Source organism: Chelmon rostratus, chromosome 10 (genome assembly GCF_017976325.1).
Source record: "Chelmon rostratus isolate fCheRos1 chromosome 10, fCheRos1.pri, whole genome shotgun sequence".
NCBI classification, from domain to species: Eukaryota; Metazoa; Chordata; class Actinopteri; order Chaetodontiformes; family Chaetodontidae; genus Chelmon; species Chelmon rostratus.
This window is the reverse complement of record NC_055667.1, coordinates 15,570,579-15,584,982: the sequence shown is the minus strand read 5'-3', so window position 1 is coordinate 15,584,982 and position 14,404 is coordinate 15,570,579. Positions and strand designations below refer to the sequence as shown.

At 43.7% G+C, this 14,404-nt stretch overlaps 1 protein-coding gene across 1 annotated transcript in view; it reads right to left on the bottom strand.

Annotated features, from left to right (window-relative positions):
• Nucleotides 1-637, bottom strand: part of LOC121612333 (leucine-rich repeat-containing G-protein coupled receptor 6) — a 36,380-nt gene extending 35,743 nt beyond the window's left edge. The window contains exon 1 of the mRNA XM_041945159.1: nucleotides 66-637. Coding sequence (XP_041801093.1) covers nucleotides 66-310 — 245 coding nt within the window. The 5' untranslated portion in view covers nucleotides 311-637. The remainder of the gene's footprint in view (nucleotides 1-65) is intronic.
• Between the last annotated feature and the right edge of the window lie 13,767 nt (nucleotides 638-14,404).

Sequence of the window (14,404 nt, the reverse complement as noted above, 5' to 3'; positions counted from 1 at the left end):
GAAACAGTGAGAGGCCTGGAGGCTAAAAGGCTAAAGTTAACACACACAGGAAATGTGTTACTCACAGGTAAGTGGTGAGAGGGCTGAGGTTGGTTGGCACAGAAGATAGTCCCAACTCCGAGCAGTCCACCATGATGAAGATCCCATCTTCCTCACACTGGCACGGAGGTGGGCACAGTGGTGCCGCCGGCTCCTGCCTTTCCTGGACCCGTCCGTACCCCCATACTGCGGGGGCGGACCCCCAAACTCCTACAGCCACACACAGAAGCAGAAGCACAGGCAGCATGTCTGACTGTCCACCTGTCTGCATCTACACCTGTAGGGATTTCTGCCTTGTCACACTGTCTTTTGTCCTCTCTGATGTTTGAGGCAGCTTTGATGAAGTGAGGAGGATCCAGTGTTTCTTTGCTTTTCCAAAGTCTCCTCTCCCGGCTCCTGGCTCTGTTCAAAAGCCCTCTCACTGCCTTTTTCTCCTGTGCAGGTTGTCCACACTGTAAATCTGTCCCTGTCACAAGCTCTATCTCTTCATCTCTCCTGTGTGTCTGCCTGCCTCTCAGTCACCACTTCATCCCATTAACTTTGTTGTAGCTTCTTTCCCCTCTTCCCTGTCTTCCCTCTCACTCTGCCCTCTCCTTTCTCACCGTCTTTCTCCCCCAAACACAGTCACTCTTTCTCCCTCTCCCTCTCTCTCTCTCCTTCTATATATCTCTTGCTCTCTCTGTCTCTCTCTCCTTACCTATTGTAGAAGGAGCGCATGAGTTGTGAATGAGCCACCCTCATTGGCCCACAATTTAGGGATGGGCTGGAGCATCTCCGGAAAGTAGGAGGGGCCCGCGATTCTCAAACTCTTCCCTCTCTTACTCCTTTCCCCCTGCTTTACTTTGCCTGGAAGCTCAATGTGAAGAGAAAGGGTGAGTGTTTAGTTTGAGGAAGGGAGCAAAGAGGAGGAGGAGGGGGTGGCAGTACAGTACAGTGGTGTGAGACAAGATTTCTTCTTGTGGCACCTTATGAATGGAACTGAGAGAAAATGAGAGACAGTGTTTATAACTGAAAGGGAGAGGAGGGGAAAAAAGCCAGCTCTTGAGGATAAGAACGAAGGCAGCGGAGTGTGTTTGGCTGTGTGAGAGAGATGCAGAGGGTCAGAGTGTGTGACTGGGAGTGACCGTTTGGAGGAAATTGGAATTCTGACACTTCAGCACCCCTCAGTCCCCAGAAAGAGCAGAATCCAGTGTCTCGTAAGTCACACCTTCTCAGGTTTCTGCTGCTGGAATGTCACTGAAACACACACACGCTTGCAAGCACGCACACGCACACGGACACCCGTAGAAAATAACAGATTATGAGCGACTGGCGCAAAGGAGCTCACATATCTGTTTCACATGCACACACTCCAGTCTATAGAGAGAAGAGTGTGGATTTGCGAAGAAGTGTCAGCTGCCTCGGGCTAAAGCCTGTCTGTATTTCACAGTCTATCTGTGCTCACTTGCAGGTTTTCCACACAATCTTGAAAATAATCTCATCCGGCCTCCCTTTCTTTAATTACAACACTTAGTTCTTGCTTGTGTAGACTTAGCATTGCAATTCAAGCAGATGCACTGAGGACAAATGAGAGCTGCACACAGCTGGACACGAATGCTATAAAATTAGACTCTCTGCTGCATACGTTACACAATTAAGCTTTACAAACTTTGCACCTGTAAGCACAGGATGTTGTAAAACCACCTAATGATGCATTCTGTAAGTATAACAAATCGAAGGAAGAAAAACTGGCTTGCCATTCAAAACAGCGTCAACTTTATTCTGTTCTTTTGTTGAATTTCAGGCGAATCTGCCAGCGGCAAGTACTAAGCTGTAAAAAAGCTGCAGTAGGGAGGGGAGATCACGAATCTTTCCAACAGAAGACATATTACAATAAAACACTGCACGGATTGATAATTGTGAGACATCTGAGCAATTTAGAGGAAATCCTTAATGGGGTTAGCATTAAATCACACCCCATAACTCCTGTTTTGATGATGTTCGTGTTTTACTAGCGGGATTACATGGTTTTCCTTGAATTGATAAAATCTGACAACCACTTGGGCTCATAAACTCTTTTCAAACCCCACTGGATTAGCTCAAAAATGCGTGGTACTAAATGTGAAAAACAAGGCTGTTTTCTTAGTTCCTGGAAAGCTGCGGCTTGAGGAGCTTTCATTCGACAGCGGCAGTTTGTTACACACACACAAACACACGCAAGCAAAGCGTGCATGTGATGTCTGAATTCCCTAAACAGGCCTTAAGAAAGTGTTGCACAGCACCTGGACTTTTTGGCTATTTGAAATCTAAAAATTGTACAGTTCTAAAAGTCTTTGCACCCAGTTTGATTTTGTCTACTCCTCCAGTCGATCCGTCTGTCTCTCCATTTCTCTCCTCTGTCTTTCTTTCTCCACTATTCTCTGTAGGCTGAATAGTTTCTCATTAATTAATTAACATTCCTATGCCACTGTGTTTTCTGAGGGGCCTTTGTTATGGCCCCACAAAAAGTCTTTCAGAGTTGTTCTTCACATACTCTCTCTCTCTCTCTCTCTCTCTCTCTCTCTCTCTCTCTCTCTCTCTCTCTCTCTCTCTCTCTCTCTCTCTCTCTCTCTCTCTCTCTCTGTTCCCTCTTTGTGGTGAAATGTCCGCTGCTGCTCTCTGTGTCTATTGTCAGTTTAAAAATGTTGCGTGAATTGTCTTCAAGAGATGTTTCATGCTATGTTTTTTTTTCCTTGCTCAAGAATTCACTGGCTTGGATGCCAATAGACAGATATACAGACTCTTCAGTGGAGCACCTTATGTGATCTTACAGTACGCCCACGTACAGCGCACACACACACACAAACACGCACATTCCCACAGGCACACATGCACACACAAACACATGCACATGCTCTTCATACACCTGCAAACTCCACCTCTCCCCCTCTTGGGCGCAGAGCTCTGTCATCTTTCTAAATGCTCTTTAATTGTCTGGCCCCGGGGGAGCCCTAAAACACACAAACTGTAAAAACCTGCATGTCTGGTCTCCTGCCTGTCTCTCTGTCTGTCTGTCTCTCCTACATCGGTCTCTCTGTCTTCTTCTCATTTGTTGTCGCTCCCCCCTTCAGTCACAAACATGCAAACAACCGTCAGAAAAGTAAGCTGCGAATTTGTTCGGACTGCACCTGTTCTGACAGTTCTGATTAATGTGTGCAAGGTTAAATGTGAGTCCATGTAATCCAGTTTTCTCCTGTGGGGGAGAATGCGATTTCCTACGCCTGCATATGATGCTGCAGCAGCTGATTTCACAGAGAGGAGAGATGCATCTTTAAAATTAATTTATTAAGTAGTTAGTTGGAATATATATGTGCATAATCTAAGACACAGGGCTAATACATGCTGTATACTTTATGTACCTGTGAAAACATTACCATGTGTTAAAGCTAAGCAGTGGAGGTGTGTTTTTGAGCAGAGCTGCTACTGACCCGTTGCATGAGTAATTAAACTAAAGAAAGATAATCTCACATTCAGCATATCTTCTTTCTTCACACAGAGATGTAGAAATGTCATCCACAAGTTTACCTGATGCTGTTTAAGGCGATAAAAGTTTAAGCCCCAATCAACCAGACAAGTTCTTTAAAAAAGAAGAAAAACTGCTCATCTTGTCCAAACACCTTCAGGGTGTTATTTGCTGAGGTTTTAGATAATGTGATTATATTCTGTGTTGATGCTGTGGTTTTGTCTGCTGATGCTCAGTTGTATATGTATGTATAGCTCTATATATGACTACATAGATAATGTGCGATGTGATTTAGTTGTCAACAGATTGGTATCTTAAAACCACTTTCTTTTCAGTGCTTTTCAGTGCCAGCAGTGCTAACGGCAACACTCTGTCAGCATCTGACAATTCATTTTATCACATTCACTCCCAGATTGGCACATCTCACCTATTTGACTCCTACTTCTGTCTGTATGACACATTTGGTGTGTTATACTTAAGTGTCACTTAAATTAGTGAGCTGTAAGTGTCAGTAATATTCCATTCATGTGTTGTTTTTTTTCAATGGGAGAAATCAAATTCTTCTCAGGGCCCCAGAAAAGGCTCGTTGCCCTGGGTCAGATGAACGGCTCAAACGTACAGCTGTTAGCATGTGTGCAGACGTTTGTACGTGCCACAGAAAAAGTATGCGTGCGCTCGTATTCTCCCTCTGTCTCCTACTTTCTCACACTCGCGCTCTCACTCACACACGCTATCAAACAGTCTGCATCAGATCAAAGCCAGTGCTCCCTCCCCTCTCCTCCCCCAGCCTCCCTCGCTCCGCTGTGCTCTCTAGGCTGTAAACACTATCCAAGCAACGGCAGCCTTGAAGACACAAAGACAAGTAGCTGCCTGACACCTGACACTAACTTGAGAGCACTCACCGTGGTCTACCTGGGAATAAAACACACGCACACACACACACACGCACACATGCACACAAGGCTACCTGAGCCTCTTCGCAGCAGGAAGAGTACATTCAGGTGGAGAACAGACAAAGTCGCCATGCAGCCAACCCCCCCCAAAACACACACACTCCATCCTCCTCACCCACATCCCCTGCCCCACAAACACCCCCCCCCCTCGCAAAACCTCTTCCCCACCCTACCCCTGCACATGTGTGTGTATTTGTGCACACTTGTATGCGGATGTCTATGGATGCAAGTGCTTGCAAATGCGCCTGTGTCTGTATTTGCGCATGCCCGGGCTGTACAGAGGCAATTTAAGGCTAACTCAGGTATACTCAGCGGAAGCAAGTGAGACGATGTGAGTCGCCAGTGGCGGCAACCTAGGTGTGTACTCTGGCTTTTCATGTGAAACCACCTGAAAGCCAACAAAAGGTCCCTCTCCTTCCCTCCGTCCCTCCCCCCATCCCTCTCTTCCTCTCTGCATCTCACAGTACAAAGGAAAGAAATGAATGAAAGAAAGAGGAGCAGAGGAAGGGGGATGAGGTAAGGGGACGGGGATGCAAGGGTGGGGCAGGGTGGGTGGAGAGGAGGGGGTGCTGGCGAGCGGGCAAAACAGGGGTGGAGGTATTTTCCCCCGTGTTATGGGACAATAGTGGAGCCGGGGAAGTGGTTAGTCATGGAGTTTAGCAAAGCACTCCATCACGGGCCGGTAAGAGTTCCTCACCTCAGATGGGGGGTCGAAGTTTGTAACACACTTCCACAGTTGTTATTGATACCGCATTTGTATTTTGATGTTTTATGTCAAATTAAATTTTGGCAGCTATTGTACAGCTCAACTGGGTTTTCATAGTTTACATATGCATGTCAGCATTGTTTCCATTATAACAATCCAGATACACTTGCAATTACATCACAGGTTAAAGTTACCTTGTATAACCTTTAAATTGATGAAAACAACTGAAAACAGCCTAGATGTCCCATTATATTCCAACAGTGGGAATAATTTGTTTATTTGGTTATTTCATTTAATTCGAAGGGATGTTTTTTCAATATTAAACATAAATGTTACCATCTGATGTATTGTACCAGGGTTATCTTAAAGCTAACTTTGAGCTACAGTCAGCAGCAACACATAATGCGAAATTGTACACATTAACTGTACAGCACACACACCATGTCGGCAAGAAGATGTTGAACAAATTTAAATGAAGGATGTTTGTACACAAGGCAACAAGAGTCTACAGCCACGCTAGCAGCTCTGTGAGGCACAGTGTCGTTTGAGCTAAATGCTAATGCTAACATGCTGATGTTGGGCAGGTATCATGTTTACTGTGTTCACCACCTTACTTTAGCATGTTAGCATGCCAACATTTGCTAATTAGCATTAAACGCACAGCTGAGGCTGATGGGAATGTCGTGTGTGTTGGACAAGTTAAAATTCTGACCTGATGGACATACCAGAGGACATAAATGTTTCACAGCAGTCCATCCAGTTGTTGTTTGGACATTCCAGTTGAGAACATTGCCATCCATAAAAGTTTAGAAGATGTTTTATATCTGAGTTTTATATTTGTATTAGTATGATATTAAGGTATATTTGCATTGGTTTCAGTATTGTAAGGGTGAAAGGGTAAGATAGAAGCAGTATTAATAGCATCACCCGTCTGACACACAAAAAAAGTGCTAACAAAAGTTCAACAAAAAGTCTAAATATGTAGCTTAAGAATTTGTACAAGAACCAGTGTAACTAAGTATCTCAGTGAAACATACAAAAAAAGTAACAGTACTGCTTGAATATTTTTTTTTTTACTCTCATTGGTGCAATTACTAACAGTAAACATAAGAGGGAGCCCGTCCCACACTGTACACTGTGGACTGTGAGCAGGAGCAGATACATTCCGGTGGAGAAGGTAAAGTCTCATTTCTCCCATCAGTGAGGCTGTAGACCATAGGAAGAGTGGAGATACTCCTGAAAAAAACATCCAAAGTCATCAAAGGAGAACGCACAACTCTGTGACCTGTGATGAGTTTTCCCTCGTTTTAATATTGTTGAAGGAGTTTCATCTTATTTCATCAATTATTCAGATGATTTTGTGCACTGACAGTATCAGCCAAGATTAATATCCTGAAATTTTCAGAGGCACACATCGAACAATATTTCTGTTTTAAGCTAAATAATTCCACTTGGTATTAAAAGGGGTAGATTTCTTTAAATGCACAACGCCCGAACACTTCCCCTGACATGAAGGTGTCTCTGTCATACAAAGACAAAGCTGTCTCGTGTTTTGATCTCCACTCTGCTTGTTTTCTCTGCAGTGACAGTGTGATATACGAGGGTTAATATGGTGAAATAGGCCGACTGAAGCAGACAGGTCCGCACCTGCACGCTGCCAAAGAGAGAGACGCTGCACTCTTTTTGATGCTATTCTGAGCGACGCCAGTGGCGCTGCAATCAGAGGGTGTGTGTTTTCGAGTGAGTTCGTAGGTGCGTGTGTTTGTCTGTGTGACTGTTACACCTGTAAATACCACCTATAAAAAGTTGATTGACCTAGAAATAAAGTCGTGATCGCTGTGGGAAAGACTGCCTTATCATGCCTCTGTGCTTGGGTGCAAGTTCACATCTGCAGTAATGTGCGCGCGCGCACTTGTGCATACTTGTGCATGCATGTGTGTGAGTGGTGAATGTTTGTGCCATCGTACCCACTTCTGCATGATAGTATCAGCCATGTCAGTGTGGAGGGAGACTGATGTGGAATGTTAACAGTGACTGAAAGTATTGGACTGTCTCCATAGAGTCCCGTCCATGCGGAACCTAGATAGGACCAACAGGAGACTCAACACAATACAGTGAGCGGTGAGCAGAGGAGACATATTACTGTACACGAGCCTCAGGAGATTCCAGTCATTTGAAAAGTATATAGCAGCAGCTGAAAGATTGCAGCTATAAACACAAAAAACAGGCACCTGGGAAGTGTGACACTTGTCATCACTGACGGCGTGATTACAATAATCTTATTAAATCGTACAAGTATATTGTCTGGGCTTCTCTCTGTGGGCTCCCGAGCTGGCTTTTGAATTAGCTTGTGAAATGGCGCCATCTTCAGCCGAAAGACGGAACAGCATCACTGCAGCAGGTCAGGAACTGAGCGACCAGCTGATGGCGACAGCCCACTAGTCTCAGCGTCGGCCTACGATGGAAGACTTGACTTGCACATAAATGTACCGTTGAATTCACAGGCAACACAGGCAGACTGGACACTATTAGATGCAGGAGCTCCCTGAACTTAAAGTTTTCTGCCATCTCAAATATTTCATACATACCTTGTTATTGGGGTTTTAGCTGTATTTTAACTGAAATCATATATATTCCTGAATGTATAATGTGTAAAAACATGTTGTCTGTCAATAGTCCAAAAGAAACTGTTCTGGTGTGTTCTGATTGGCTATTGAGCTGGCCAATTGGGAAAAAGGTGTACCAGTACAGAGATGACATATAAATGTCTGAGGTAGTTTTGAAACTAACTCACCATTGTGTCGCCATTAGAGGTTTATTTTTCAACCCGTTCAGTAAATATATTGGTCGCAGTTCTTTCAAAAACAAATTTATTGTTAATAATAATAACAATGCGTTTTAGTTAAAAAGTTAAAACAGGCAGCAATTTCCCAAGACATCATAAAATCATACAAAGCAGTAATATACAATGATAAGTGAATATAATAAATAGATCTAATAAATAAATCATCATCAGTCCAAATTTCAGTGTGGTTGTAGTCAATATCCAAGTTTAAAAAGTGAGTTTTGAGGTCTTGTGGAAAAGAGTTTCAAAGTTTTGGGAAGTGTGTGTGTGTGTGTGTGTGTGTCGGTGTGTGTGTTTCTGTGTGTGTCTGTCTGTGTGTAAAAGATACAAAGGGGGGTAGGTTATGAAGGGCCTTAAAGGAGAGAAGCAGAATGAATTTGATATTAAACAGGGAGCCAGTGAAGCTGCTGATCAACAGGAGGGACATGATCGATGGAGGGACTACTGGTGACGATACAGGCAGCTGAATTCTGGTCCGACTGACGTTCAAAATAGAATTGCAATAGTCGGTGTGGGATGTGATCAGGATGATAATGAGAATGCCGCTGTAGTTAGGTATAAGCAATTGGCGATTAATATGGCACAGATGAAAAGTAGGCAGACTGAGTAGCATTGTCGATGTGTGCTTTAAAAGACGATGTGGATGACACCCAGACTCCTAGCCTGAGGGAAGGAAGAACTATGGAACTGTCAACAGTCTGAAAAAAGTCAGGTAACATAAAAACAATTTAGAACTGCAGACAAAGCAAACCTTGCTCATGTTTACCACCATGAGAAGCTTGACAACAGAGGAGCGCAGATCCTTTTTGTAGAGGCCGTCTCTCCTCTTCGATTAACAGCCTATTGCAACATATCCAAGTCCACGCCTTCCTCGCAAACAATGCGTCTGTGGTTATTGCATCTGCGATTTCCCTCTGGTTAGAATCCTCATTGTCGTTGGCCTGAACCTCTTTCTGCTGATGAGGCGTTTTAATGTGCTGCGTGATCAGGGTCTTTCCTTCGGAAGCATCGTAGACAGAAGTTGATATGCTCTATTGTGCAGGCGGGGAGCCCCTTCCAAGTTCCAGTCTGCCAGATTGCAGCAGATGTGAAGTTGTGGCAGTCCAACCTCAAGCACACTTAACAATATAGAATTTTTTTTTAAACAGATTTCTTTTAGGTAATAAAAGCATTCTCTCCAACATAAAATAAATTCTAATTCCCAATTATGCAGTTCAGGGTTAGTCCAAGGGGGGTTTTCCAGCTTTGACGCGATGATTTTGTTCTGCACCGCACAAAGACTCACACCACAGGAACTCACAGTCCTTCACAACACGAACTGCTCCGTCATCCATTCTGCCAACCACACTCTTTGACCTTTGAAGATTTCAGCAAAGCAGAAGTGATAAATATCCAATAGTCACTCAGACAGTGACATGGTCTTCTGTGGAAAGAGGAAGCCTTTCCCCTGCCACAATATCGCAAGCTCTTTCACTCCAGGCTAACCATAAAGTGCAGAGTGTGCACGCCGACACAATTATCCTCCACACAAGACTCCACCGGACAACCCTAAATGTGCAGAATCCACAGCCAAACACAAAAAAAAGAAAAACCCTGACTGGATGTAGTTTCCATCGATTCATGAATCAAATAAAATTATGAAGTGCATTGTTGTACTATGTCCCTTTTGGAATTTCTCCCTCCCCTTCTGATGACTATTTCCCAAGGTTGACTTTGTGTTTAATGTTTTTTTTTCTCTTGAGAACATCAGAAAGTAGAGATGTGGACTCATGTTAGCCTGAAGGTGCACGTTTGACTCAAGAAAAGCAGAAACTAAACGCAAATCAACTTGACTTTAATAGCAACACTTACCATCAGAGACTTGATATCCTCACTCAACCCAAAGTGGATGAAGGTTTTTTTTTGAGTGTCTCCACAACTATTGGATGGATTGTCATGGAATGTGGTAGACACGTACCTACTCAGGTTGAACTGTACTCACCTTGTTGATCCCCTGACTTTCAATCTAGTGCCATCATCAGGTCAAATATGTCCAATATTTTAGCTGATGACTAAATCCTTATAAAACTACCGACATTCCCATCAGCCTCAGCTGCACGTTGTGTTTAATGCCAATAAGGAAATGTTAGCATGCTCACACACAAGATGGTGAGCATGGTAAACATCACACTGCTAAACACCAGCATCTTATCATCGTCACAGTGAGCGTGTTAGCATGCTGATAGAATAGAATTTGCCTAAGCGCATCCTCGCCGAGCTGCTGGCACGGCTGCAGAGTCTTCATCTTGTTTATTGTTGAATATAAAATCAATCAATCTCACATGTAACCGCACACATGTTTTTGTTTTTTGTTCCATGCCAGTTTCTCTGTCTAGGCAAACCATGCATTACAGTGGGGGGGGGGGGGGGGAATACGCACTACAAATTGCAGTATTTCTCTGCTGGGAATTGACTTTGGACTTGAATGGGCCAAGATGTACTTTTGACTTGGTAGCATGGTGTTGTTTTCATGTTAATGTGTCATTTACTGCAGCAAAGGGCGGAGGACAGTAAAACATTTTGTCCTGTAATCTGTAACATTATAAGAAGATCAAGCACCATCATCCTCTGAAAGATTAGTTAGCAGGGCAACAGACAGATGTTACGTGCAAATTTGTTGCTAATGAGGCAACAAGTTCAGATGTGGGCGTTTGATAAAGAAGACAGCTATTGTTTTCACCCACCCTCCCTTCATGACAACAGCTGTGGAGTGGAGGTGTGGGCCTCCAGCAGGAGAATACGCTATGATCTGGTCAAGATGTGCTCACAGAACAAATATGCGTGGCTTTGCTGAGTGTGGCGTGTGTGGGCTTTCCTTGGTGCAGCAGGGACTGGTTTCAAAATAGCTCATCAGTGACCCTCAGGCCCTTTATTGTGTTCTTTGGAAGCGAGATGGAAAATCTCACGGAGATGTTTTATTTTGTCCTCTGAGCGCAGATCAATTTCACTCTCTCGCGCTGGCTCTCTTTGTCTGTCGCTTATCTCGCTGTGAAAACAGATGATTTATGTACAGTGTTCACACTGGAGTTTATGTGTTATTCCGATAAGGCTGGCGGGTTTGTGTGCGCGCCTGCGTCTGTGGGGTTTATGAGCGTTTATTGAGGCCACAGATTGCAGGACTGCCTACAGCAGGACACAAACAATTTTGCGTGGGAATGCAAAGTCCCACCAGTTCCCAATCCCATTCCTTATCTCCAGCATTCCCATATGACTGATGTATATTATCTTCCTGAACCGGGACCGCTTGACCACTGCGCTGCTAGTGACAAAATGCAAATGACATGTATTTATGTGCACACTTCAGTTAAATTAGGATGAAAATCTTGAAAAAGCTGTAGAAAGTAATGCACATTTAGCAAATAATGATCAGTTATAACAAATGACAGATGGCTAATTGAGTCATAGGAAGACAGAGAGAGGGTAAAACCAGGAAAAGAACAGGACAGAAGTGTGTGAGAGTGACAGAGAGGTGGTGATGTTGGTGGGCCAACCTCAGGTTTTGCATACTTGTCAGTCTCTCTAATGTGCAGCACATACGCCAACACCACAGCATGTCCAACTGCCTCCTCACCTGCCACATTGTTCACCTGACTCACCTGGCACTCGCTGGGGCCCTGCCCACGGGTGTGAACATGAAACAGAATTTCAGAAAGCTGTTGCTCCTCGCAAATTAAAATCGTCATCAGGTCTCACCATCAAGACACACGTATTGATCGGAGTAAAACACTTGGATGTGTGAATGTGAATTTATGCCCCAAAATTTAGTGTGATCAAATCAAATATTGGTGCAGTTTTTAACATGTTTCTCAGTCATCCCAGCACATGTGATACATGTTGGTGTTTGTCCATGGGGGGATTGTGGCTTTATCACTCGACAAACACACAAACATGCGCGCACACACACCCCAGCACACGCCTTTTTGTCTCGGCGTCAGGGGAATTCCCAGTAACCTGCATGTGTACAGGTGATTTGCGTACGTTCACTAATCTAGAGGGTTTGGCTATAACTGTAAACCCACTACACCTGGACACACTCACATGGACACACACATGCACAAACAAAAACACACACTCACACACACACACTTGGCCCCTCACTCATAAGTAACTGATGGCCGTGTTGATAAGCACAGTGCAAACCTTTCTTGAGTGCTTCGCGACCTTGCACGTTAATGGTCACCATTGTTGCTGTGTGTGTGTGTGAGTGTGTGCATGTGCCCACATTCAGTCAGTTTTCCAATTCACCTGCTATTCTGTGACCGTTGCACATCAGTGACTCAGACGTAATGGAGACAGATAGATGATCAAATCTCACTCACTCTCTGACACACACACACACACACACACACACACACACACACACACTGTTACACATGCTCAGCAACATAAAAAGTATGCAAATGTGATTAAAATTTACCGTAATTACATTAAAATGACTGCAGGCCCTTCGGCATGGCCTGTAGTCAGTCAAACATTGTAAATCATTTCTGTCAAGAAAATAATACAGTGAAATATTTTGATGTGTAGAACGTTGTAGCTGTTCTGTCGCTCCAGTGATAGCAGCAGTGCCTGATGCTGGAAAGAAAAAGAGTGATCCTTGACATGTGTTTGACATTTATCAGCCTTGGATTCATAATCTCACCCTTTGTATATCCCTTCATTGTCTGGAGTTTATTTTTAGCTCCAACTCCCTCGTTCATTCTTAAAAAAAGAGGAATGGCAGCATTTTTAAGACAGCTCCAAAAACACAAATCAGAGAGGTGTAATACCTGCATGTCCCCGTAAAGCGACACCTCTCAGGTTTCACCTGCCTCTCGCTGTGTCTTTCTGACTGCGACGGTCCAATGTCTCTCTGGTCTTATCACCCTGTCTGAATCCTCCAGGTGCGAGCTGAGTTATAGGAATCCTAACCGTCACCCATTTCACTGAACACTGAGGGTTTTTCCGAACACGTTTATCAAGTCTTTTTTATAAAGCTCTTAAAAAGTATTTGACACCTAATAATTTCTCCTGCTGTTTTTTTCAACTATTATTGCAACATCTCCTTCCACTACTGGCACCACTTGTTTGCTTTCTTGCTGGAGGTTAGATGAGAAGATCAATACCAGTCTCATCTCTGTATGATTTTGTTACCTTCAGACCGAGTTGGTTGTCCTTTGCAGTTCAGTGATTTCATGTTCTGAATTGTCAGGTACATCAGCTGCCCAGCCACATTAAACAGTGTAGCAAATATGTTAAATTATTTTTGTTGGCTTTTCATGTGCTGAAACCTCTCACCAAATGCCCGAAGAAGCTGTCACAAGTAGCAGCATATTCAGACATCATAGCAGAATTTTATTCTTGCAGAGTAGGAAAATGCACTTTGAACTTGCCGCAGCTTTAATTTTACCTCAAATGATTTCTCATTTGAAAGCAGAGAGCCGAGAAGCTGCTGGAGGTTGAGGTTCGGCTCTGAGAGGGACTTGTTAATATCCACCACGAAGGCCAAATCACACGTGCTATCACTGAGTTCCACAACAGGTTTTCCTTCATCTCTATGAATTATTCCAGACAAACAGACACTTTAAAACAGTTTTGCTCCGTCCAGTGCTGCAGCTGCAGCACCACAGCAGCAACAAGGCTCTCCTTCACAAATTCTCCTTCTGAATAAGGTTTCAGTTTCTTAGCTATTAGCTTGCTCGCCACAAACCTTGCCTGGAGAACACAGTCTCTGTCAGAACGTGGTCTTGTTAAAGCTGCTTGATTGGCACCCAAACTCCACTGTTATCTTTATCCAGGCACATTTGTCCTTGCAGCTCATCCAGGCGAGCATGTTTCAAGCTGTAACGACTCTTGAGATTAGCTTTGTTCATTACTGCAAGCGTGTCCCCAACAACTAACTCACTGTTTACTTCAACAAAAATATATATATATATATAAATATATATTTCTCCATTTCTCTTCGAAAGTGCAACATTCTGCATCTACTCACATTTTGTTGAAAGACGCCATGATGCATTGAGGTGATATCAGCCACTCCATGTGTTGCATTCAGGGACCACTCAGAAGAATGCGTTGTTCTAGTATTTTATGTTATTTTCTTTGCAGTACTTGCTTTTTTGTATTTATGAAATGCTGCCTGGGCCGGATCTAATGGTTTCACAGGCCACACACAGTGATGTATAGTACGTTGTAGCTGTTCTGCCACTCCAGTGATAGCAGCAGTGCCTGATGATTATTTCATGAAAGAACAATCTGTAGAGGATGCTGTGTTTGTGTCACTGAGATTTATGATGCATATATATTGTGGGGATGGTGGTTGACGGTTATATCTAGCTTGTTTGGAATTATATTTACATTTG